Here is a 27020-nt window from a genome sequence, read left to right as displayed (position 1 = left end):
GACAAAAAAAAACAAAGAAGTTGGTTGTGGACTGCAGGAGGAATGGAGACAGGGACCAAATTCAACATTTCCAACTCAGTTATTGACACAAAATGCACATTTTAATATTGATCAGGACAATATATTTTATACATTGTTAATGACATAAAACATACGTATAGATTGTTACTGACTGAGAATCGTATACTTTGTGTTCCGTGTGTTATCTGAATGTACTTGCCTGTGATGCTGCCACAAGGCAGTGTTTCTCTGTACCTGTACCTTCCCGTACTTGTGCACTTGGCAATAAATTCAACGGGACCTGAGAAAACTCAGTGAGATTTGATTAATGATGATCATCTTGGCAGCTCGGTCAGTTGAATGTTAAAAGACACTGTTAAATGCAAAACCCTGAACAGTGTTGATGATCAGAGGGATCTTAGACTCCAAGATCATCGCTCCCTGAAAGAGACTGCACAGATTGATCGGGTGGTTAAGAAGGCAAATGTCATGGTTGTCATTATTAGTTGAAGCAATGAATTCAAAAGTCAGGAAGTTGTGTTGCAGCTTTATAAAACTAGATAGAACACATCTGGAGTGTTTCATACAGTTCTGGTCGCCCCAATTCTAGGAAGGATGTCGGGGCTTTGGAGAGGGTGCCGAAGAGGTTTACCAGGATATTGCCTGGATTAGAGGGCATGAGTTATTACAGAAGTTTGGACAAACTTACTCTGCCTGCGGTGGGAGACTCTATCGGTCACGTGATCCCGTTTGCCCCTCCCATTTAACTGCAGACGGGCAACATCTGCGCGTCTGTTTCCGAGGCCCCGCCCTCCAGATGACGCAACATTCACTTTGCGCATGCTCAGTGTTGTCTGCGGGCTCAGGAAGGGATCCTCGCCTCTTGGGTTGGGAGCCGGGGGTCGCGATCATTGTCTGCGAGCCGAAGATATCACTTTCCCATCGGTGAGTATTGAGACCGATCCCGAGCGGGGTGATCCGATGTTGGCTGCGAGCCCCGAACTGAGGGCCAGTTCCTCATTTAACTTGCAGTTATCTGGGCTCGTCAAAAATGTGTAGACTTCACTTAATCTGCATTGAACGATCCAAACCAGGAGCCCGGTCTCTCTATTTCTGCAAAATTGAAATGGAAGTCCCGCCAACAGGTCACATGAGGCTGTGTGCGCAGATCTGCCCCGCCCTCTGCTTTGTGACGCAATATCACGGTGTGTGTTAAAGCAGTCCCCGGATGGGTAGTGATGCTTCCTCCATATTGTGTTGGGGAAATCTGATGTTGGCCACTGAGTCCCATTAACTCCCCCCAACTCTCCTCACTTCCTGAGGCTCCTCGCATTTGTCCTTGAGCTTCATGGCTGTTGTGTCTTTTCCCAGATTGGGGTGGGTGAGGAAGGAGAACTTCCCAGGTTGTGGGGATCTTTGATTTCACTGCCTGCTTTACCAGGGGACTGGGAAGTCTAGAAGGGAGAATGGTTTCTGTGATGTGCTGATCTGTATCCAAAGGTCACTGCAATTCCTCGCAGTCACGGGCAGAGTAGTTACCATGCAAAGGTGTGAAGTGTCCGGATAGGATGATGTGTTGATGAAGTGAGGTTGGGTGAGGATCAAAGCATATGTGAAAGTTCTTGTTGTTTGTTCTAACTTTGTCATTTTAGAATTTTTATACAGTAGTCTGTGCTATTAATTCAGTATCTGTGTATTGCTGGAGGACCATCAGTGATTGTTCTCGATCCCTTCTCCCACCTGGTTCCATCTGCTTATCCCTGCCCATCTTGTTCAACTACTGTCCAGTCTTGTAACACCACCTCCCACCCCCCCCCCCACCCCACCTGCTTCAGAGATACCCTGCTCTACGGACAACGTGGCAGAGCAGGGTATCTTGCAGGGGACTTTAAATCACACAAGTTTGGATTCATTGATGAAATCTGTTAAATTTCTTTCGTTCACCCCCTGAAATCATTAAAAATGTCCATTAAGCAGCCTTTGAATACAAACTCTCACGCACATGTGATGTTATTCTGGTGCCCCCACATAAAACCATGAGATATACCGTAGGAGCAAAATTAGGCCATTTGGCCCATCGCACCTGCTCTGCCATTTAATCATGCCTGTTCCAATTTTCCTCAGTCCCAGTCTCCTTCCTTTTGCCCATAAACTGTCATCATCAAGAATCTAGAAACCTCTGCCTTTGATATCCATAAATACTTGGCCTTCATAGCTGCCCATGGCAAAGGATTCCACAGATTCAGCACTCTCTGGCTAAAGAAATTCCCCCTCATTCACCTTTCTAAAAGGACGTCCCACTGCCCCCTTTATACTGAGATGACATCCTCTGGTCCTGGACTCTCCCAATACAGGACACATCCTCTCCATATCCACTTGATCAAGGCCATTTACCATTTGATAGGATTCAATGAAATCATCCTTCATTCCTCTGAGTACAGGTCCAGAGCCATCAAATGCTCTTCATATGACAGGCCATTCAATTCTGTACTCATTTTCGTAAACCTCCTTGGAACTCTCTCCAGTATTAGCACATCCTTTCTGAGATAAGGGGCCCAAAACTGCTGAGAATAATCCAAGAGCTTTATAAAGTTTCAACATTACATCCTAACTTTTATGTTTTAGTCTTCTTGAACTGAATGCTTGCCTTCCTCACCACAGACTCAACCCACAAATTAACCTTTAGGGAATCCTGCACAAGGACTCCCAAGTCCATTTGCACCTCAGATTTTTTTTGTACATTCTCTCCATTTAGAAAATAGCCAACCCTTTCATTTCTTCTAGTGAAGTGTATCATCATGCACCTCCCAACACAGTATTCTATCTGCCATTTCCTTGCCCATTTTCCTGATCTTTCTCTAGCCTCCCTACTTCTCCAAAATGACCTGTCCTTCCACCTATCTTTAAATTCCCTGCAAACTTTGCAACAAAGCCATCAATTCCATCATCCAAATCATTGGCATATAACATGAAAAGAATCGTTCCCAACATAGACCCCTGTGGAACTCCACTAGGAACCGGTAGCAAGCCAGAAAAGGCTGTCTCTATTCCCACTCGCTTCCTCCTGCCAATCAGTCACTACCTTTTCCCTGTAATAACATAGGCTCAGAGTTTGTTAAGGGTTCTCACGTGTGGCACCTTGTCAAAGGCCTGAAAATCCAAGTACACAACATCAACCAATTCTCCTTTGTCTACCCTGTGTATTATTTCTTCAAAGCATTCCAACAAATTTATCAGACAAGATTTTCCCTTGAGGAAACAATGCTGACTCCGGCCTATTTTATCTTGTGCCTCCAAGTACCTCGAACTCACATCCTTAACAATCGACTCCAACATCTTCCCAACCACTGTCAGATTGAGTGGCCTATAGTTTCCTTTTTTCTGCCTCTCTCCCTTCTTAAAGAGAGGAGTGACATTTGCAATATTCCATTCTTCCAGAGCCATTCCTGAATCAAGTGATTCTTGAAGGATCATTACTAATGCCTCCACGATCTCTCTGGCCACCTCTTTCAGAACTGTGGGCATAAACCATCAGGTCCAGGTGACTTATCTGCCTTCAGATCTTCAGTTTCCTGAGAACCTTCTCTTTTGCTGTGGTCCTTTCTGTTCAGGTCCCACCTTCACTGGAAGAGAGCCATGGAACAAAAAGTCTTACCCCTCTCCTTCCCTCCTCCCACCACAAGCCTGATGTCATGCATGGGTTTGCTACACCAGGGTCTGGCGTCATGTGTATGATTCCTTATGTTAGGGTTCCCCAAACTTCTTTGCACCGTGGACCGGTTTAATATCGGCCGACGGGGGAGGGTGTAGGGGGGATGTTCAAGTTCTACATTGTGTGACAGGGAATGAGGAAAGGTGCAGCTGACTCATATCACCAAATCATATCATTTCCATTCTCTCTGTGTCCTTCATCCTCACTCTCTCTCATCTCCAGTGGTCTGCGCCCCAGTGGTTGGGGACCACTGCCTTACATCTGTGGGTTTGTTTCTCTTGTTTGTGCTGTTTAATATTTTTTTTCCATTCAGACAAGGGAGACACATCCAGATCTGTCACATTCTCTCATTGTGGGTGGGGATTTTTTTTCATTGACTCTATTCCACTGTTACAAATTGCCGAAGGGCAGCCAATGTTTCGAGGTATATAGCCCTATTAATGCAAGAAGGAAGCCTTTTCTGTTTTTCTGGGCTTCTCAAACATTTGTACACTTCAGTGAAATCTTCCTCCAGAAGTTCCAGAGGAGAAGCTCAGTCTGTCTAATATTTCCACACAATTAAAGTGGGGAATCGTTTATTATTGTCATGTACCGAGGTTTAATGAAAATCTTGTCTTGCATACCATCCTCTCAGATCAACAAATTACAACAGTAGAAAATAGTAAAACATTAACAGAGTGTAACAAAGCATTATGGTTACAGAGAAAATCCACTGCAGGAGGACATATGGTGCAAGGTCACGTCGACTTACATTATGAAGTGAAGAGTCCATCTTATAATGCTGAGGAATATTCAGTTTGCTTATAACAGCAGAATGGAAAATGTCCCTAGGTCTGGTGGTATGTTTTCTGTTCTTTTGTTTTCATTTATCTTCGACCTGATGGGTGGTTGATAATCGATAATGTCTGGTCTGGAGTTCTGGGAATCTTTAATTATGTTGGCTGATTTACTGAGGCTGCAGGAAGTATAGAGAGAGTATAGAGAGAGGCTTGTTTCCATGATGTGTCCACAGTTCTATTTCTTGAAGTCAAAAGAAGAGAATAGCTGTGCAAAGGTGTGAAGTATCCGGATGGGATACTTTTTATGGAGTAAGCTTAAATTTGCCGGATCAATAACCACACTACAAACAGTTCTTTACTTTATCCTTTTCACCAGTTTATTTCTTCGAACTCAGCCGGCGAGAAGCTCAGAGCCAAGCATCAGAGGGACACAACTCCTCTCCCTCTGGCTGCTCATGATGAATCTCTGTCTAACATGCAGAAACGTTCCAGTTATAGAACTAGCGAAACAAAGAGCACTTTAGTTCAACTGGTATTCCCACCAAGTCCGTTGGAGCAAAACTTAATTTATTAGATAAGAGAGTCCACTAAATCAGGGTTTTAAATTCAAATGAATGTTCTGTCCAATCCTTATTAGTTATTCTCTTTCATTAGACACTTTGTTCAATTCGTGTCTCATGAGAACTCAACTCTACATAACGTTCCCAAGAGATATCTGTGAGTCGTTAATCTAAACAAGCTGCAAGCAGATCCCTCAGTGAAAGACAGAACAGAAATTTGCACACTATCTGGAACAAAGCACACATAAGTTTGGACTTAGTTTTAACCCATTATTTACAAGAGTCCAAGAATCATTTCTTACATCCCCCAATACCCTTAAAACTTCACCACCAGAGTGTTGTAGCAGATAGTTGCCTTTCTGACTGAAAACCTGTGACTAGTGGAGTGCCACATGGATCAGTGCTGGATCTGTTGTTGTTTGTCATCTATATCAGTAACCTGGATGATAGTGTGGTTAACTAGATCAGCAAATTTGTGGATGACACCAGGATGGGTAGTGCAGTGGACAGCGAGGAAGACTACCATGGCTTGCAATGCGATCTGGTCCGCTGGAAAAAATGGGTTGAGAAATGGAAAATGGAATTTAATGTAGACCAGTGTGAGGTGTTGTACTTTAGTAGTAGCTGCCAGGGTAGGTCGTACACAGTGACCGGTATGGCACTGAGAAGTATTGTAGAAGAAAGGGATATGGGAATACAGGTCCATATTTCACTGAAAGTTGTGTCACAGTTCAACAGGATGGAAAAAAAGATTTTGGCATATTGGCCTTCATAAACAAAAGTGCTAAGTAAAGGAGATGGATGTTATGTTGACTTTGTACAAGACATTGGTGAGCCATAATTTGGAGTATTGTGTGCAGTTTTGGTCACCAACCTACAAGAAAGATGTAAAAGAGGTTGAAAGAGTTCAGAGAAAATTCACAAGGATTTTGCCTGGTCTGGAGGTCTTGGGTTATGAGGAGAGATTGAACAGGTGTGGGCTTTATTCTTTGGAATGTAGAAGATTGAGGGGAGATTTGATGGAGGTGTACCAAAATTATGAGGGTTATAGATGGGGTAGATGCAAGATGGCTTTTTCCAATGAGATTGGTTGGGACTACAACCAGAGGCCATGGGTTGAGGGTGAAAAGCGAAACATTAAGGGGAACATGAGGAGAAACTTCTTCACACAGATGATCATCCAGGTGTGGAATGAGCAGACAGCCCAACTGGTGCATGTGAGCTCAATTTCAACATTTAAGAGCTTGTATAAGTACCTGGATGGTAGGGGTACGGAGGTAAACAGTTTAAATAGTTCAACACAAACTAGATGGGCTAAAGGGCCTGTTTCTGTGTTGTAATTTTCTATGACTCTGTGACAAGGACATGAAATAATACTAATATTCATGTAGTTCCTTTTAACAACTGTGCGCGCCAACCATTCATCTGGGCAGGAAACGTTTATGTGGCTTTAAAACTGTGGCACCTTACATTGACAGTAGATAAAAGAAAATCCCAGCTGCACGTCAACAAAGGCTATTTGTGTGAGTGTGTTTCAGTTACTGTGGGGCCAGGCACCCGTGCAGCTCAGTGGGAACAGGGAATAATACCAATGCAGAGTGTTAACTAAGCCAAGTCACAGACTGGAGACGGCAGAAATATCCCATTCTTATAGAGACAAGAAGAGCATCAGAGAGTTTGATGGTCATTCCAGATACCAGCACTGTGCCCATTTAGAAGAGAATTTCTCCGTCCAACTTGGGTTGAACTTCACTGTAACAGTGAGATACCAGATCACACCTTGGCAACTAAAGTGATCTCATCTGAAATGTTGTCCTTCACCCACTGGTGAATTTTATATATTTTTTTCAGGTTAAAAACGACAAGGAATTTATCTACGGGAATCGCGAACCCAACACACCAGTTTTGCTGTCTCTGTCCACGTATATCCAGAAGTGGAGCAAGGGATTCACTCGATCATCCTTCCTGCTCAGACTCTGGGGAGGGTTTACTCAATCATCCTTCCTGCTCAGACTGTGGGGAGGGATTCACTCGATCATCTAACCGACTGGCATGTCCGTCAGTTTACACAGGGGAGCAGCCGTTCACCTTTTCAGACTGTGGGGATTCAAGGTCATCTCATGAAGGTACATCAGCAAGTTCACACTGGGACAAGGCCATTCACATGTTCTGCATTTGAGAAGGGATTCAGTGGGTCTTCCCACCTGTGGACACACAAGTCAGTTCACACTGGGCAGAGGCTGGTCATCTGCTGAATTTGTGGGGAAGGATTCACTCGGTCATCTGACCCAATGGCTCACCAGCCAGTTTGCACCGGGGAGAGAACGTTCACCTGCTCAGACTGCGGGAAGGGATTTATTTGGTTATCTCAACTGAAGGTACATCAGCGAGTTCACACTGGGGAGAGGCCGTTCACCTGCTCAGAGTGTGGGAAAGGATTCACTCAGTTATCCAACCTACAAGCACACCAGTCAGTTCACACTGGGGAGAGGCCATTCACCTGCTCAGACTGTGGAAAGGGATTCACTCGGTCATCTCAACTAAAGGAACATCAGCGAGTTCACACTGGGGAGAGGCCATTTAAATGTTCAGACTGTGGGATGGGATTCATTCGGTCATCCAACCTATTGGTACACCAGCGAGTTCACACGGGGGAGAGGCCGTTCACCTGCTCAGTCTGTGGGAAGGGATTCACTTGCTCATCTAAACTGAAGGTACATCAGCGAGTTCACACAGGGGAGAAGCCATTCACCTGCTTAGACTGCGGGAAGGGATTCACTCGATCATCTCAACTGAAGGAACATCAGCTCGTTCACACAGGGGAGAGGCCGTTCACCTGCTCAGACTGTGGGATGGGATTCACTCGGTCATCCAACCTGTTGGTACACCAGCGAGTTCACACTGGGGAGAGGCCGTTCACCTGCTCACTCTGTGGGAAAGGATTCACCTTACTATTTCACCTACTGAGACACCAGTCAGTTCACACTGGGGAGAGTTCATTCTCCTGCTCATTCTGTGGGAAGACTTTCACTCAGTCATCCAACCTACAGAGTCACCAACGACTTCACACTGGGGAGAGGCCATTCATCTGCTCAGACTGTGGGAAGGGATTCACTTGGTCATCTCATCTACTAAAACACCAGCAAGTTCACATTGGATGGAGGCTGATCACCTGCTCAGACTTTGGGAAGAGATTCTCTCAGCCATCTCCACCAAATATGCATCATTGAGTTCACACTGGGGAGAGGCTGTTCACCTGCCATGAATGTGGGAAGTGATTCACTTAGTAATCTAACCTTGTGACACACTACCGGGTTCACACTGGGCAGAAAGTTTCAATAAGCTGCATGCTGGATATTCGTCCATCACCGTGCTGAATGCAATTTCGAGAGTGACTGTCGGTGCTGAAATCTGCAACTATTGCTGCTGCTCACCACACCCAGTTCTGCACCCTGGTCACTGGGCATGGGAGGAGTTTCTTCTGCTGCACATTCACCTTTAATAGGACTGGAGTTTAATATTCTGGATCTGAGACAAATAAATCAGTTCTATTTTAAACTCTTATCTCCGGTACTTAGTGAATTTATAACACAACTAGCGTACAATAGAGTCATCCCAGGCCGGCTGGACCCTGTCAGTTGCATGACAGTCCTTTTAAATCCTCCCCTGTTGTTCCCCTCTCACTCTCCCTGTGGTGATGGGTTCCAAACAGTCACCAACCTGTGGGTGAAGAGGTTTCCTTTGAATTTTCTGCAGACTGAAGAAGTCAAGTTGACTGCAGTTCTGTCTGAGATGTTCTTCACCACTCAAATCTCTGGGCTGAGGAAGAATGACATTGGTAGTTAACGTCCTTATTCACGGCTCATTTCCACATTATGGGTCATTTTCCCTGCTTTGAAAGGGTCCTTAGAAATCACCCCTGTCCTCTAAAGACTGAAAGCAGAATGGGAAACCATTAGTTGGATGTTCAACGAAGCAGGGTCAGAAACCAGAGATGGGCACATGGCAGAGTTTGGGGATCTGGACGATGGTCGGGGTAAGAACGTATGATGAGGAGAAGGGAATCCGCAACAGGCCGTGGCAACGAATGACAGAGTAGCAACATTTGGAAGCTGAGTGACGGGGAAAATCTTTCGGTTGTCTGACTGATGACACAAACAATATCTGTGCTGAGGTGCTCCACTGGTCGAGGAACATGTGTGTGTTGGGAATGGTTTTATCTAGTGAGGGAGTTGTTCCTGCTTGTTTATCCAGTAATATTATATCCGGATGGTTATTATGGATTGTCCTATCTGAAAAAATGTATTGATTATCATATAATTTGTAAGATTTTGACTCTAAAACTGGATCAGGCTTGAATTTATGGTGCCTTAATGAAGTGATGGAGGGCATTCATGAGTCTGTATTTTAAATCAAGATTTTGGTGAATGATATTTGCGACTTGATTGTACATTTGTAAGTAATCAGATTAAGTTAAACTGCTGCAGGATCCTGGAATGTGGCCTTTTATATATTGGCGAGACCCGACACAGACTGGGAGACCGCTTTGCTGAACATCTACGCTCTGTCCGCCAGAGAAAGCAGGATCTCCCAGTGGCCACACATTTTAATTCCACATCCCATTCCCATTCTGACATGTCTATCCACGGCCTCCTCTACTATAAAGATGAAGCCACACTCAGGTTGGAGGAACAACACCTTATATTCCGTCTGGGTAGCCTCCAACCTGATGGCATGAACATCGACTTCTCTAACTTCCGCTAGGCCCCACCTCCCCCTCGTACCCCATCTGTTACTTATTTTTATGCACACATTCTTTCTCTCACTCTCCTTTTTCTCCTTCTGTCCCTCTGAATATACCTCTTGCCCATCCTCTGGGTCCCCCCCTCCGCCCCTTGTCTTTCTTCCCGGACCTCCTGTCCCATGATCCTCTCGTATCCCCTTTTGCCAATCACCTGTCCAGCTCTTGGCTCCATCCCTCCCCGTCCTGTCTTCTCCCATCATTTTGGATCTCCCCCTCCCCCTCCAACTTTCAAATCCCTTACTCACTCTTCCTTCAGTTAGTCCTGATGAAGAGTCTCAGCCTGAAACGTCGACTGCACCTCTTCCTACAGATGCTGCCTGGCCTGCTGCGTTCACCAGCAACTTTGATGTGTGTTGAGAGGAATTGAATTGATTGCAGAGCTGCACTATTCCCATTGGTGTGAAGCGATGTCAATCACCGGTTACACCCAATAGTAGAGGTGGACCAGCCAAGTGGGCGTTACCCCTTCTCCTGCTGGAAAGCGAACTGCCCGTTAAAGCGGAACAAATCTAAAAGTAAATGTCCGCTTTTTGATTTATTTCCATTTCCCTCCGAGGGAAGTTGGGGCGTTTGTGAAGCGTCTCCTGCGGCCGGAGTCTGATGTATCGCTGAGAGGTAGGAGGAGACCGCTCGGCCCGTCGGTTTGATGCCGGTTCCCCGGGGAGGGAGAGGATGAAGACGGTGAGAGAGGGGGCGGACAGGATGTTTGTCCCGGTGGGGACAGGAGGGGCTCATCTGTGGAAATGTCTGAGCCCACGGTAGTGGCAATTCACCACATTGGGGGGCAAACACCGGCAGACTGTTGCCCTGCAATCGGGGCCAATGGTCCGGGCAAAGTGACAATTATTTGTGCTTTGTTGAGATTGTACTGGGAATATGGTGTAAAATCCCGCTCCCCACACTAACACGGGTTATACAGACCAAAGAACAAACTGCCGGAGGAACTCAGTGGGTCGGGCAGCATCTGTGGAGGGAAATGGACCGTCAACATTTCGGGCCGAGAGCCTCCCTCTGGACTGAGAGTGGACGGGAAATAGTCAGAGAAAAGAGGTGAGGGGTGGGGATGGGGCAAGAGCTGGGGAGTGAGAGGTGGGTCCAGGTGAGAGGGAGGTGGGAAGGTGAAAATAGTGACAGGAGTGGGAGGTGAGTGGTTGGGGCAACACGCGGCTGCAGTAGATGGAAATTAACTCCATAGAGGATTAACAAAGAGGTTAGAGAGTATTTGTTATAGAGAGTGCAATGAAGATTCACCAGACTGATCCCTGGAGTGGTGGGGTCATCATATGAAGAAAGATCAAATGTGATAACCCTTTCATTTAGAGAACCGAGGGCTGAGAGGTGAACACATTGAAATGCACAACATCATCACCGGTTGAACCAGGGATCCCAGTCTCTGAAAAACGGGGTGGACTGTCCGGGACTGAGATGAGGGGAAATGTCTCCACTCCTAGGGTGGTGAATGTCTGTAAATCCCCACCACAGAGGGCGGTGAAGACTCAGTGATCGTCCTCACATAAAACAGAGGCCAGCAGATGTGTGGAGACCGAAGGGATCGAGGAAATGAGGATTGGACAGAAACGTGGCTGAGATGGGAGAGCAGCCGCCATCCTGTTGATGGTTAGAGGGGCTGAATGGCCACAGATTCTGTTTCAGTGTTCCTGCAGATACACCAACAGCTTCACACTGGGAAGCGGCCGTTCACCTGCTCCGTGTGTGCAAAGAGACTCATTCAGTTAACCCATCTTGTGATGCTCCAGTGAGTTCACAATAAATAGAGGCCACATTTCTGTCCGGAGTGAGCAAAGAGTTTTACTCAATCATCCCAGCTGCTGCAACACCAGCAACTTCACATCAGGGAGGAAGTTCAAATCAGCTCTGTGTTAAATGTTTAACCATCACGGTGACTGAAGGCAGCTGCAGGTTCAGGAGGGACTGTTACTGTCAGAATCTGCAGTTCTTGTGGCTGCTCATCGCACCCAGGACTGACCCCTGGTCACTGAGCATTGGAGGAGTCTGTTCTGCTGATGTTAGCCTTAAACTAGACTGGTGTTTAATATTGTGGATCTGTGAAAAATAAATCAGTTCTGTATCAAATCCCGTGTCTCAGGTACTTACTGTCTCTGCCACACTCACAATGTATACTAGAGAGGCCACTCGGCCCATCTTGTCCCTGCCCATGCTTCTGTTCCATATCAGTATTTTAAAACCAATCCCTGCCGCTCCGCTGTCACTCTCCCTGTGATGACAGGTTGCAACTGGTCACCACTCCTTGGGATAGGAGATTTCCCTTGAATTTCATAGAATCATAGAAATCTACAGCACATTACAGATCCTTTGGCCCACAATGTTGTGACGACCATGTAACTTACTGTAGAAACTGTCTAGAATTACCCTACCGCATAGCCCTCTATTTTCCTAATCTCCATGTACCTATCTAAGAGTCTCTTAAAAGACCCTATTGCATCCGTCTCTGCCACGTCGCCGGCAGTGCATACAACACACACACCACAATTTGTTTAAAAAACTTAGCTCTGACATCTCCTCTGTACCTACTTCCAAGCAGCTTAAACCTATTCCTCCCTCATGTTAGCCATTTCAGCCCCGGGAAAAAAAGCCTCTGTCTATCCACACGGCCAATGTCTCTCATCATCCTATACACCTGCATGGATTTCCTTCATGCTTCTCTCTGGGCTGAATAAGACGATGAGCTCCCTGTGGTTTGATGTCCTTCAGAGCTCTGGATGAAGTTGGTTAAACGCCTTCTTCCCCGCTCTTTTCAACGTTTTCTGTCATTTTCACTCATTTCAAAGGACTGTGTCTCAGACAGTTGGGTTGTTGCAATGCGCCTCGAAAGTCTGACAGCAGACTAGGGAGTGAATCTTCGATGGTGCACAGTCCGAAACCAGCCTGAGTCAGGGCTTTGGGGCTCCAGAAAGAGATGGGGCCGAGAGTTTACAAGGAAGAGGAAGAAGAGGAATCAGACCAGCAGGATGTGGCTACAAATGAAAGACCAGAAACATTTTGAAACTGTTTGTTTGATTGAAAGAAAAGGTGGTGAATTTCTGCAAAATACTGGAGGAAATCAACAGATCAGGCCGCAAATGTGGAGAGGAACAAATAAACAACGTTCAGACCAAGCCCCTTCAGCATGCATTGGCTGTGTACTCCTCTGCTTAGTTGCTGCCTGAACTGCAGATTTCCTCCAGCATTTTATGTGTTTGTGTCCACATCTCCTGCAACAGCAGAATCTCTTGTGTTTCTTATCTGCATTTGTAAGAACGTTCTACTTTGGCATTAAACACGCGGAAAGTGTAAGTGTATTGTTTTATGGGAGCTGCTTTCTGCGTTAAAAGAGCTGCTGAGTTTTCTACACAAAAAAAAACTGAGGTATGGACATGGAACCTGTGCTTGCAGAAACTTTTAATGGCACCATGATTACCCAGAAAGCTCTGCGCTGCAGTTTTCGCCGTCTCTGAAGCACCGATCAAATGCGCAGGCGTCAGGGTTGCGGCGGGTCCCGAATATCACGCATGCGCAGTACACAAAAGGCCTCGGATGTCGCTGCCGGTGAGTGTTTCTCCGTGCGACTGTTTTCACTACCGACTGAGGGGCAATTGCTTTGAGATACGGACACTGTGACCAGCAATCCCGGGACAGTCGTGCTCTCGTCCCTCTCTCTCAGCCCCACGATCCGTACATGGGCCCGGGGAGCTTCCGGCTGATGAGGGAATGGGAGCCGATGGATCTCTCAGACAGCGCTGAGCTCCAGCTATCTAAATGCAATGATTAGGAACTCGGAGAAAGGGAACAAAATCTTTTACATCAACTGTTGAGAAAATCACCTTTGTTCTGCCTCCAGTCACAAACAAGAGAAAATCTGCAGAGAGGGCACAGTTTTAAGGTGCTTGGAAGCAGGTACGAAGGAGATGTCAGGGGTGTTGTGTTCTCTATACGTACCGTGGGTTACTAATAACAAACATATTCTGGCAGAATTGAACTTTTATTTGACAGCAACAAAACCACGTTTTACACCGCCATGCAACACACATCAAAGTTGCTGGTGAACGCAGCAGGCCAGGCAGCAGCTCTAGGAACAGGTACAGTCGACGTTTCGGGCCGAGACCCCCGAAATGTCGACTGCACCACTTCCTAAAGATGCTGCCTGGCCTGCTGCGTTCACCAGCAACTTTGATGTGCGTTGCTTGAATTTCCAGCATCTGCAGATTTCCTGTTGTCTGCCCGTGAGAACATGTTTTGACCCATTCTCTCTGGGTACGTAATGATACCAAACACCTTTGCCCTGGGCAACAAGTAGCTTTCACATCACAAACGTGCCAGACTCCAATGAGACAGACTACTGCCCTTCCCTTCATATTCATTGGCATTGCCATCAATGAGTTCACCACCGTCAGTCACCTGGGGGAGGGTTCAGGGGAAATATTTATGTACGATACAGAAACTGGTGTTACCTGTGTGTATTGTGACAATGCAAAAATTGCTGGAGAATTTGCAAGTGGGAAGAAGTGGAGTGATATTTGGATATCTGAGTTTTTAAAGCATCATTTAACAAGCAAATCACGTATGGACAGTGTACAAAAGCTCTGGTGAGAAAATCCTTCATTACCCGCTACAGGCCTGCTACATAGGTTGTGTGAGAGTGCGGATGAACTGAATCGAACCCAGAGGAGATCAAACTTTTTATTAACAGTGATTTGCTAGCTGTTAAAATGAATACCTCTCTATATAAAATTCAGTGTGCACATCTTGTTGTCACTGGGTAAAAATTGGACAGCACAAGATATTTTTGCACACACTTGTCATTACAATTTAGAGGGGACATTGGTGGGAAGATGGGGAGACCTCCAGTGTCCCTGATGCCTTCACCTACAAGATGTGCATCCAGCTGCAGCTTGTAACCCTTCACTCTAAGGAGTTGGAGCTGGAAATGGATGAATTCTGGATCATCCGGGAGTTTGTGGGGGGGAGGTGGTGATAGCTATGACATGAAGAGAGGTGGGTTTCACCCAAGGTACAGGACATAGGAAACTGGGTGAGCGTCAGGAAGTGGAATGAGTTTAAATAGCAATCACAGAGTACGCTTGTGGCCATCCCACACAACAACAGGTGGACCACTTTAGATACTTTTGGGGGGGAGGGGGAAATTACCTGGCAGAAGAAAGTCAAAGCGGTGACAAGGGATTTGTTAGTTCGGGAATTAAAACTAGCAGAGGTCTAATATTCTAGTGGTAAGTCTGGCTTGTGCGAGTGTGGGGGGTCGGGGGTGTTGGTTAAACTGAAGTTGCAGGGGGGAGGTGGGAGGGAGAATGCTAGAACAGATAGTGGAGAGGGTGAATGGAATTGAATTGACTTCATTACTTAGATCCTTCATATACATGAGGAGTAGAGATCTTTATGTTACCTCTCCAGCTAAATGTGCAAGTTATAGTAATTTATAATAAATAGTTTGTACATAGGACAGTCAATATAACATAGAAATATAATTGTGTCAGCATGAATTAATCAGTCTGATGTCCTGCTGGACAAAGCTGTCCTGGAGCCTGTTGGACCTTTTGCTGTGGTACAGTTTCCTGGATGGTAGCAGCAGGAGCAGTTTGTGTTTGTGGTGAATTGGGTCCCCAATATCATTTGGGCCCTTTTTACACACCTGTCTCTGTAAATGTCCTGAATAGTTGGAAGTTCACATCTACAGATGCGCTGGGCTGTCCGCACCACTCTCTGCAGAGTCTTGCGATTGAAGGAAGTAAAGGTCCCATACCAGGCAGTGATCCGGTCAGTCAGGATGCTCTCAATTGTGCCCCTGTAGAATGTTCTTAGGATTTGGGGGCCCACACTAAACTTCAATCATCTGAGGTGAAAGAGGCACTATTCTGCCTTTTTCACCACATGGCCAGTATGTACAGACCACATGAGTTCCTCGGTGACGTTTATGCCGAGGAACTTAAAGCTGTTCACCCTCTCAACCCCAGATCCATTGATGTCAATAGGGGTTAGCCTGTCTCCATTCCTCCTGTCGTCCACAATCAGCTCCTTTGTTTTTTGTGACAATAAGAGAGAGGTTGTTTTCTTGACACCAGTCAGATGTTGTTCAGACCTCAGATAGAGTCAGCAATCAAATGGTTGAGCATGGTGCGATGAATGTGCTGAGCTGTGTATATCACAATGCAAGAAGCATCGTAGGAGAGCTAGATGAGCTCAGGACAGGGAATTATGATGTTGTAGCCATTACTGGGACTTGGTTGCACCCAACAGTCTGAGGGATTGAGAGGAACAAATTTGTAGAGAGATCGCAGACTATGCCAAGAAACAAAGGTTGATACAGTAAGTGATTTTAACTTTTCATATATTGACTGGGGCTCCCATACTGTAAAAGGACTAGCAGGGGTAGAGTTTGTCAAATGTGACCTTAGTCAGTCGGTAAAATTCCCGATGTAGAAGTGTGCAATAAGCTATTAGCAAATGGTCCAGAGCTAGTGACAGAAATTAGTGTAGGGGAACACTTTGTACCTGGTGATCATAATGCAATGAGATTCCAAGTAAATATGGAAACAGAGAGGTCTGGACCCCTCTTGAGATTCTAAATTGGAGAAAGGTATCTTTTTGAAAGGTGTACTTGGTAAGTGGGAGTTCTTCAGAGGTGAATTTTGAGGGTGTAGAGTTTGTATGTGCCTTCCAAAATAAAAGTTGAAAGGTAACTGGTGCAGGGAACCTTGGTTTTCAAGTGATTTTGAGACTCCAGATATTTTGTTCCCCGAAATGCCTCAGACTGTTGGGTGCTAAGAAGACTCATTAATTACTACAATATCATAATTCCACACCCTGAGCTCATCTGACTTTCTTTAGTTACCTTCTGTTGGTTTCTAAAAGCTCCCCAATGTTTTTTTTTCTATTATTTGCCTCTCGTTGGCTTTGGCTTCTCATTTCAGCCACGGTTATGCCCTCCTGCCTTTACAATGCTTCCACTTCTTTGGGATGTGTCTATCACTCAGCTCCCGAATTGCTCCCAGAAACTCCAGCCATTGCTGCTCTGTTGTCATTCCTGCCAGTTTCCCCTGACAATCAAATTTGCCCAGCTTCTCTGTCATAGAGACATGGAGAAGGTCAGTGCAGAATGTTAGAGTGGATTTCTCCTTTTCCTGAATCTATAACAGCTCCTGCTTCCCTGAGGATGTCTGTTCCAAGGATCGTGCCCTCATTATTTGGACATACCCAAAAATACACTGGAAGCTGTACTCCCCCGATTTCTAGTATTTGCATCTCGCTTCTTTCTGCTTTTACTGTTTTCCCTCCTACACCCCTGATATAACTGGCCTGTCTGGTCGTTGGTAAGGGCAAGTCTGTTATCGATACAGATGCCCCTGTGTCCACTAACATATTGCATTGCCGTCCCCCTAACAATGCCGTTATGTACATCGGTGAGTCACCAGCACTGGCCGTGAAGCCTGCTGCCACATCCTTCTCTGCCTTAAGAAGCGCTGTCACTAACTCCTTGATCTGATCAACAGTCAGACTGGTGGGGTGAGTGACTGGGTGTCTGCTGTCTCCTTCGCCTGGGTTTTCCCCCTCCCTTTTAGACACTGTCTCCAGCAATGTCCCGATAGGCCACAGCTGTAGCATATCAGCTCCTTCACTGCCTTATACCTGGTCCGGCAGTCCTTTGCAAAGTGCCCTGGCTGCTGGCAAGCAAAGCAAACCCTCTGGGATATCACAGCAGCTGCATCCACTATACCCACTTTACGATTTCTCTTGCCTTTTCTTTGGTCAATCTCACTGGCTCACGAAACCATCTCAGAGTAGTTGGACCCTACCATTATACCTAAATCTAAAACTTCTTGGTGGGCTGAACTCAGCCCTTCCTTCAGCATTTTTAGGAAGACTGGGTCGTCCCTCCCTGGGTTATCCAACCCTGAATACTCTTCGTACACTCGGTATTTACGTTCTGCGCAATCCATGGCTGTCTCGTCAGCCTTTTGAATCACTGCCATTATCATTCCCCAGCTACTCTCGCCTCCCCCCAGGCGCTGCCTCACTTCCTCTTTAAAGGAGCGATATCTTTCTTCATTACTGCCGCTCCCGGTAGTTACCCATGTACCATCCCGCACCCCCTGGGCCATACTGTCCCACATATTCCTCGAGCACTTGGCTTTCACTAACACAGTATATCTTTAGGGTGCATCTGGTGAATTTCAACCATTTCCTCGAGTTTGCGCCAGAATTCTGAATTCCCACAGGCGACTTTAAGTGAGGGCAACTCGGACAAAATGCTCTGTTTCTCCCCAGGGTTGAAGGGCTTATGAATAGTTGTAATCAAGGTCAAGGGCTGGCTCGGATCGTCAGGGTTCTCAGCCTGACGTTGCCTGACTTCAATAGGTGCCATTCTGGTAGAATTATCTGGGTAAAACCTCTCCCTGAGATATCTCCATACTAATTCCCACACTGCGCAAAATATAAAACTGCAGAGTACGTATTCCACAATCTGCCACTTTTGAGTACCTGAACTCTTGATGCCTGCTGTATTCCCTTGCATCACACTTGCACACGCATACACTAAAATGCAGCTCCCCGAACGAGTATACACACCCCCACGCTGACGTCTCGAACTGTACCGTTGGTTACCACCTTTCGCAACTGGTGGTTCAACTCTCACCAAGTTAACATGCAAAGATTCCTCACTTACATAAACACACATGCACACGCACACACTACTTTAATATCTACCAGTCATTTCTCCACGTTCGTGATACCTCATGTTCCCGTGTGTCCACCGACTGAACAGATCCAAGTGTGAGTGTTATTTTAGAAAAATACTCACCAACTTAGACTGCTAGGAACGCTGGCCACACGACGGGTCACGAAGGTATCCCACTCCTGACTCCAAATGTTGTAGAGTGGATGAAATCACTGGAGAGACAGAGTCACTGGTAGATACAAAGCAGCTTCTTTATTCGACACAACAAGGTACAGCAGGCATCTTACGGACGGAGACGCTTTCCGCAGAAAGGTCTGCTAGCTAAAATGTGGGCTTGATATTTATATGCTAAACACAAAGGCAATTGCTACTTAAAAAGTTACAGACAATGCTTCCTTTTGAAGTTACATACAAACATCACACCTTCGATTTCATCCTTTCCTTCTGACGCCAACATGTCTGTGTTGGTGTCCACAGCCTTTAGTTGAATCCACAATACATTTATTTGGCATTTTACGCGCTAACATAGAAGACAATTAATATTTATAATGTATAGATAAGACTGTCTTCAAAACTACAGCATCAGGCACCAGAAGCATCTGGTATTTACACCTTTTAGGAAGCCCATCGTGGTGGACTCAATCCACAGTCCTTTGTCAAACAGTTAAAATAGAAGTCTGGTGGCCAAACTCATTTAAGTGTTAACAAATCATCTATCCAAAAAGAAATCCACTCTAACACAGAAACATGCCCACACTGGAAGATCAGAATGGTAATCTATATGAGGAGTCAAAATAGATAGGAGAGATTTTAAATAGTGTTTTTGCATCCGTATTTGCTCAGGAGATGGACACAGAGTCTATAGAAGTGAGGCAAAACGGTATCATCTTCATGGACCCTGTACAGATTATAGAGGTGGAGGTGTTTGCTGTCTCAAGGCAAATTAGCGTGGATAAATCCCCAGGGCCTGGCAAGTTGTTCCCTGGGATTCTGTGGAAGACACGTGCAGAAATTGTCAGGACCTAAACACAGATATTTAAATAACCCTCAGTGTCAGGTGAGGTACTGGAGGATTGGAGGACAGCCAATGTTGTTCTGCTGTTCAAGAAAAGCTCTAAAAATAAACTAGGAAATTATACGTCGGTGAGCTTGACATCAGTAGTGGGAAGGTTATTGGAACATATGTGCAGGAAGCAGATATATAAGTATTTGGATCAATGTGGACTGATTAAGAATAGACAGTGTGGCTTTGTGCATGGTAGGTCATGGCTAACCAATCTTATAGAGTTTCTCGAGGAAGTTATCAGGAAAGTGGATGAGGGCAAGGCAGTGGACGTTGTCTACATAGACTTTAGCAAGGCACTTAATGAAGTCTTATATGGGAGGTTGGTCAAGAAGGTTTAGTCACTCAGCATTCAAGATGAGATAGTAAATTTGATGAGACATTGGCTTTGGGAGAAGCCAGACTGTGGTAGAAGATGGTTGCCTCTCTGACTGGAAGCCTGTGACTAGTGGTGTGCCACAGGGATCGGTGCTGGATCTGTTGTTGCTTGTCATCTATATCAGTAATCTGGATGATAGTGTGGTTAACTGGATCAGCAAATTTGTGGATGACACCAAGGTTGGGGGTGTAGTGGACAGTGAGGAAGGCTATCATGGCTTGCAGTGTGATCTGGACCAGCTGGAAATATGGGTTGAGAAATGGAAAGTGGAATTTAATGCAGACAAGTGTGAGGTTTTTGATAGGACCTAGGTCTTACAGAGTGAATGGATGGGCACTGAGGAGTGTTGTTGAAGAAAGGGATCTGGGAATACAGCTCTATAATTCACTGAAAATGGTGTCACAGGTAGATAGGGATGGAAAAAAGAAAAAAATTTTGGCGCATTGGCCTTCATAAACCAAAGTACTGAGTACAGGAGATGGATGTTTTGTTAACGTTGTACAAGACATTGGTGAGATCTAATTTGGAGTGCAGTTTTGGTCACCAACCTGCAGGAAAGATATAAAAGAGGTTGAAAGAGTTCAGAGAAAATTCACAAGGATGTTGCCAGGTCTGGAGGACTTCGGTTATAAGGGGAGATTGAACAGGTCAGGACTTTAGAACATTCCAAGGAATAAAGGGAGATTTGATGGAGGTGTAACAAAATTATGAGGGGTATAGATAGGGTAAATGCAAGCTGGCTTTTACCACTGAGATGGGGTGGGACTACATCCACAGGCCATGGGTTAAGGGTGAAAGGTGAAAAGTTAAGGGGAACATGAGGGGAAACTTCTTCACACAGATGGTCATCCAGGTGTGGAATGAGCAGAAAGCACAAGTGATGCATGCGAGCTCAATTTCAACATTTCAGAGGTTTGTATAAGTACCTGGATGGTAGGGATATGGGAGTAGAAAGTTTAAATAGTTCAGCACAGACTAGATGGGTCAAAGGGTCTGTTTCTGTGTTGTTCTTTTCTATGACTGAGACAAGAACCTTAAGTAATACTAACATTCACTCTAATTCCTTTTAACAGCCGTGCAGACCAACCGTACATCTGAGTAGGAGATATTTACATGGCGTTAAAACTGTGGCACTTTAAGTTAACAGTAGATAAAAGAAAATCCCAGCTGCACGTTAACAAAGGCTATTTGTGTGAGAGTGTTTCTGTTACTGTGGGGCCAGGCACCCATGCAGCTCAGTGGGAACAGGGAATAATACCAGTGGAAGAGTCAAACTGAGCCAGGTCACAGATTGGAGATGGCAGAAATGCCCCATTCTTTAGAGACAGGAAGAGCATCAGAGAGTTTGATTGTCATTCCAGATACCAGCACTGTGCCCAGTTAGAAGATGATTTCTCGCTCCAACTTGGGTTGACCCTCACTGTAACAGTGTGATGTCAGATCACACCTTGGTGACTAAAGTGATCTCATCTGAAATGTTGTCCTACACCCATTGATGGACTTTGTAAATCTTTTTTACAGGTTAAAAATGACAAGGAATTTGTCTATGGGAATCTCGAACACAACACGCCAGTTTTGCTGTCTCTGTCCAGATATTTAAGAAGTGGAGCAAGGGATTCACTCGAACATCCTTCCTGCTCAGACAGTGGGAATGGATTCAGACAGTCATCTCAACTGAAGGTACATCAGTAAGTTGACACTTGGACAAGGCCATTTACCTGTTCTGTGTGTGAGAAGGGATTCAGTCGGTCTTCTCACTTGTAGACACACCAGTCAGTTAACACTGGGTAGAAGCTGGTTATCTGCTGAGTTTGTGGGGAAGGATTCACTCGGTCATCTAATCTAATGGCTCACCAGCGAGTGCACACCGGGGAATGGCCATTCACCTGCTCAGACTGTGGGAAGGGATTCACTTTTTCATCTAAACTGAAGGTACATCAAAGAGTTCACACTGGAGAGAGGCCGTTCACCTGCTCACAGTGCGGGAAGGGATTCACTCAGGCGTCTCACCTACTGATACATCAGGCAGTTCACACTGCAGAGAGGGATTTCACCTGCTCAAACTGTGGGAAGAGTTTCCTTCACTCTTCCACCCTACAGAGACACCAGTCAGTTCACACTGGGCAGAGGCCGTTCACCTGCTCAGTCTGTGGGAAGACATTCACTCAGTCATCCCACCTACAGAGTCACCAGCGAGTTCACACTGGGGAGAAGCCGTTCACCTGCTCAGACTGTGGGAAGGGATTCACTCAGTCAGCCCACCTACAGAGTCACCAGCGAGTTCACACTGGGGAGAAGCCGTTCACCTGCTCAGACTGTGGGAAGAGATTCACTCGGTCATCCAACCTACAGATGCACCAGCGAGTTCACACTGGGGAGAGACCGTTCACCTGCTCAGACTGTGGGAAAGGATTCCATCAATCATCCACCCTACAGAGACACCAGCAAGTTCACACTGGGGAGAAGCCATTCACCTGCTCAGACTGTGGAAAGGGATTCACTCGGTCATCCTCCCTATTGGAACACCAGTCAGATCACTCTGGGGAGAGGCCATTCACCTGCTCAGAATGTGGGAAAGGATTCACTTGCTCATCTGAACTGAAGGTACATCAGCGAGTTCACACTGGGGAGAGGCCGTTCACCTGCCATGAATGTGGGAAAGGATTCACTTCGTCATCTCATCTGAAGGTACACCAGCGAGTTCACACTGGGGAGAGGCCATTCACCTGCCGTGAATGTGGGAAGGGATTCCATCGATCATCCAATCTAGTGACACACCAGCAAGTTCACACTGGGGAGAGGCCGTTCACCTGCTGTGAATGTGGGAAAGCATTCACACGATCATCACATCTACTGAGACACCGGTCAGTTCACACTGGGTAGAGACCATTCCCCTGCTCAGTCTGTGGGAGGGGATTCCATCGATCATCCAACCTTCATAGACACCAGCAAGTTCACATTGGGGTTAGGCCATTCACCTGCCCAGACTGTGGGAAAGGATTCACTTTATCATCTCACCTACAGAGACACTAGCGAGTTCACACTGGGGAGAAGCCATTCACCTGCTCAGACTGTGGAAAGGGATTCACTCGATTATCCTCCCTATTGGCACACCAGTCAGTTCACACAGGGGAGAGGCCGTTCACCTGGTCAGAATGTGGGGAGGGATTCGCTCAGTCATCTCATCAGCTGAGACACCAGCGAGTTCACATTGGGTAGAGGCCGATCACCTGCTCAGACATTGGGAAGAGATTCTCTCAGCCATCTCCACTAAATGTGAATCATTTAGTTCACACTGGGGAGAGGCCGTTCACCTGCTGTGAATGTGGTAAGCGATTAACTCAGTAATGTAACCTTGTGATACAATACCGGGTTCACACTGGGGGAAAAAGTTTCAATAAGCTGCATGCTGGATATTTGTCCATCACAGTTGCTGATGCAATTTTGAGAGTGACTGTCGGTGCTGAACTCTGCAATTATTGCTGCTGCTCACCACACCCAGTTCTGCACCCTGGTCACTGGGCATGGGAGGAGTTTCTTCTGCTGCATATTCACCTTTAATGGGACTGGAGTTTAATATTCTGGATCTGTGACAAATAAATCAGTTCTATTTTAAATTCTGTCTCCGGTACTCAGTGAATTTATAACACAACTACTGTACAGTAGAGAGTCAACTCAGGCCGGCTGGACCCTGCCAGTGATTCAGTTCCATGACGGTCAATTTAAATCCTCCCTTGTTGTTCCTCTCTTGCTCTGCCTGTGGTGATGGGTTCCAAACAGTCACCACTCTGTGGGTGAAGAGGTTTCCCTTGAATTCTCTGCAGTCTGAAGAAGTCGAGCTGACTGCAGTTCTGTTTGAGATGTTCTTCACCCCTCTAATCTCTGGGCTAAGGAAGAATGACATTGGTAGTTAACCTCCTTATTCACTGTACATTTCCACATTATGGGTCATTTTCCCTGCTTCTCAAAGGTTGTTAGAAAACACCACTGTCCTCTAAAGACTGAAAGCAGAATGGGAAACCATCAGTTGGATGTTCAATGAAACAGGGTCAGAAACCAGAGGCAGGTCTGCACAGGGCAGAGTTTGGGGCTCTGGACGATGGTTGGGGTAAGAACGTATGATGAGGAGAAGGGAATCAGCAGCAGGACATGGCAACGAATGGCAGAGTAACAACATTTGGAAGCTGATTGACAGAGAAAATCTTTTGTTTCTCTGACCGATGACACAAACAATGCCCGTGGTGAGGTGCTCCACTGGTCGAGGATGTGTGTGTTGGAAATGGTTTTATCTATTGAGGGAGTTGTTCCTGCTTGTTTATCCTGTAATATTATATCCAGATGGTTATTATGGATTGTCCTATCTGAAATAATGTATTGATTATCACAGAATTTGTCAGATTTTGATCCTGAAACGGGATCAGGCTTGCATTTATGGTGCCTTTATGAAGTGATGGAGGGCATTCATGAGTTTGTATTTTAGAGCAAGATTTTGGTGAATGATATTTACCACTTGACTGTACCTTTGTAAATGATCAGATTGAGTTGAACTGCTGCAGGATCCTGGAATGTGTTGGATTGTGTCTGGTTTCTCTTGGCATTTTCTGTACTTTCTGCCTTGTTTGTTTGTATTTTCAATTTTTTTTTCTGTTTGTTAACCAGCTTGTCCTGTATTTCTGCAAGGAACCCCTCTGTTTCTGGGAAGAGGTCTCCAACTCTCAGTCAGGTTCTCGAAGCTTCCTTGTCACCATCTCATCTGCTCAGATCATTGGGATGTCTCCCATGGAGGGTCATACTCATTCCACTGGTTAGTGTTTTCTTCCATAGTGATGATTCATTTCTCTGAGTTGGCCTCTCATTGAAGTTTTCTGGCCTGTATTCCTTATCACGATGGCATATACACACCTGGAGTGCTGAATCCTCTTCATTTTTGATGAAAGTGTATACTTAGAAGTTTAATCTGACTGTTGTGTGATTTCTTTTTCATGTGTGTTAATTCTCTTCCTCCTTCTGTCCAAGGTACTGTTAATCTAAGTGGGTTTGAGCGTAAATAGTCTTTTCTAAAGTTCTTACTTATCTTTGTAAATTTTACGGATTGAAGTGGCAGCAAGATATTTTTATTAAAAAAAGTCAATGTCGGTTTTGATGGAAGTGTTTATTGCCTTTGTTGTATTTGCTAACCATTGAGCTCTGTTTGGCAGGTTTTTTTAAGCCTTGAACTAAATTTTGTCAAAGGTTTTCCCTATTTCACACTACTTTCTATTTTCTTTGCTTGTTGATATTCCAGGTATGTGGGTATCAAGAGTCCCGATGAAGGGTCTTGGCCTGAAATGTTGATTCCCATCCATAGATGCTGCCTGACATGCTGAGCTCCTCCAGCACTTTGTGTGTAGTTCTATAGATTTCTAGCATCTGCAGGTCCTCTTGTTTCCCGGATACATATGTTTTTTGAAAGAACAAGCTGGTGGTGGGGTTGTGTGGATCTGTTGGTAAAATAGTAAATAAAATCATTAGAAAGAGCTAGCATAGGGTTGGAAGGTCTAGAACCTGTGGGTAGAATTAACGAACAGCAAATGTAAAAAAAAAATCCCTGATGGGAATTGTATAGAGACCCCCAAACAGTAGTGATTATGTGGTCCACAAGTTACAATGGGAGATAGAAAGTGCATGACAAAAGGGCAATGTTACAATAGTCATGGGGGATTGTCATGCAGGTGATTAGGAAAATTAGGATGGTGTTGGTGTCAAGACGAGGAATTCCTAGAATGTCTACAAGATGCTCTTTAGAGTAGCTGGTGGTTGAGTCTACTTGGTGATCAGCTATTCTGGATTGTGTGTTGTAATGAAGCGGAATTAATTGGGTCACTTAAGTTCAAAGAACCCTCAGGGGCAAGTGATCATAATATGAACAAATTCACCCTGACATTGGAGAAGGAGAAGCTAAAGTCAGATGTCAAAACAAAAAAGGACTAGGGAGGCATGAGAGAAAATCTGGTCAAAATTGATTTGAAAAGAACATGGGCAGGGATGAAAACAGAGCAGCAATGGCTGATAAGAGAAACCAAAGACAACATAAAAATGAAAGAGAGGGCACAGAACAAAAATGACTAGGAAGTTAGAGGATTGGGAAGCTTTTAAAAACCAACAGAATGCAACTAAAATAATTAAGAAGGGGAAGATGGAATACATAGGTGAGCTAGCCAGTAATATTAAAGAGGATACCAAATTTTTCTTCAGGTATATATAGTGTAAAAGAGAGGTGGAAGTGAATATCAAACCACTGAAAAATGATGCTGGAGAGGTATTAATGGGGTGGGGGTGCAAGGTGATGGCAGGTGAACTGAATAAGTATTGTACATCACTCTTATCTGTCGGAGACACTGGCAGGAATATGAAAGTCCCAGCTGTCAGTGGTCAGAATATGTAAAGTTACGTTACTCGGGAGAAGGTTCTTGGGAAACTGAAGGTTAATAGGTCACCTGGAACAGATGGTGTACACCCCAGATATCTGAAAGAGGTGACTGAAGAGATGAGGAGCCATTAGCAATGATCTTTTGAGAATCGTTAAGGAAATTATATCCTCAGAAGTCTTTTCCCTCACTACTCCCCCCTCCCAATTTCACCTATCACCTACCACTTCTTCCACCCCTCTCACCCCCACACTTCTTCATCTGACGTCTCATATTTTTCTTCCCCCACTCCTGATGAAGGGTCTCGGCCTGAAACGTCGACTGTTTGCTATTTCCAACATATGCTGCCTGGTCTCCTAGATTCCTCCAGCATTTTGAGTATGTGTTGCTTGGATTCCCAGCATCCACAGATTTTCTCCTGTTCTTGATAAAAGCAAAAGCGGGCTGACATAATATAACAAGAAAATGGTGGGAAGTTGGAGAATTGGAAAACTTTTACATAACCAACAGGAGACAACTTTAGAAAAACACAGGAGAGACAAGATGAATAATTAAGGTACGTGAGCCAATGATATCAAAATTCAGATATATAAAGAGTTAAAGGGAGGC

At 45.3% G+C, this 27020-nt stretch overlaps 3 protein-coding genes across 7 annotated transcripts in view; 2 read left to right on the top strand and 1 right to left on the bottom strand.

Moving 5' to 3' along the window:
* The first annotated feature begins 823 nt into the window (after nt 1-823).
* Nucleotides 824-10883, top strand: LOC140207045 (uncharacterized). The gene is made up of 2 exons (XM_072275366.1): nt 824-945; nt 6903-10883. The coding sequence occupies exon 2, from the start codon at nt 7343-7345 to the stop codon at nt 8279-8281; it is 939 nt and encodes a 312-aa protein (XP_072131467.1). The 5' UTR covers nt 824-945; nt 6903-7342; the 3' UTR covers nt 8282-10883.
* Nucleotides 10884-13454: 2571 nt separating this feature from the next.
* Nucleotides 13455-23946, top strand: LOC140207044 (uncharacterized). The gene is made up of 2 exons (XM_072275365.1): nt 13455-13770; nt 21526-23946. The coding sequence occupies exon 2, from the start codon at nt 21850-21852 to the stop codon at nt 22885-22887; it is 1038 nt and encodes a 345-aa protein (XP_072131466.1). The 5' UTR covers nt 13455-13770; nt 21526-21849; the 3' UTR covers nt 22888-23946.
* The window catches only part of LOC140207043 (uncharacterized), a 28746-nt gene continuing 23972 nt past the window's right edge, over nt 22247-27020 (bottom strand). For 4 of the 5 annotated variants that reach the window (XR_011888473.1, XR_011888472.1, XR_011888471.1 and 1 more), the window contains one exon: nt 24097-25484. The gene's annotated coding sequence lies outside the window, so the exon portion shown is untranslated. Of the gene's footprint in view, nt 23892-24096; nt 25485-27020 lie in introns of those variants that run through there. The other variant, XR_011888470.1, reaches the window with a different exon arrangement.

This window comes from Mobula birostris, chromosome 13, assembly GCF_030028105.1.
Source record: "Mobula birostris isolate sMobBir1 chromosome 13, sMobBir1.hap1, whole genome shotgun sequence".
In the NCBI taxonomy this organism is placed as follows: Eukaryota; Metazoa; Chordata; class Chondrichthyes; order Myliobatiformes; family Myliobatidae; genus Mobula; species Mobula birostris.
Note: the sequence above shows the minus strand (reverse complement) of the source record. Positions and strands in the feature narration are given on the sequence as shown.

Excerpts from the sequence above, each read along its gene's own strand:
- LOC140207045 (XM_072275366.1), top strand. The coding sequence starts at position 7,343 with ATGGCTCACCAGCCAGTTTGCACCGGGGAGAGAACGTTCACCTGCTCA.
- LOC140207044 (XM_072275365.1), top strand. The coding sequence starts at position 21,850 with ATGGCTCACCAGCGAGTGCACACCGGGGAATGGCCATTCACCTGCTCA.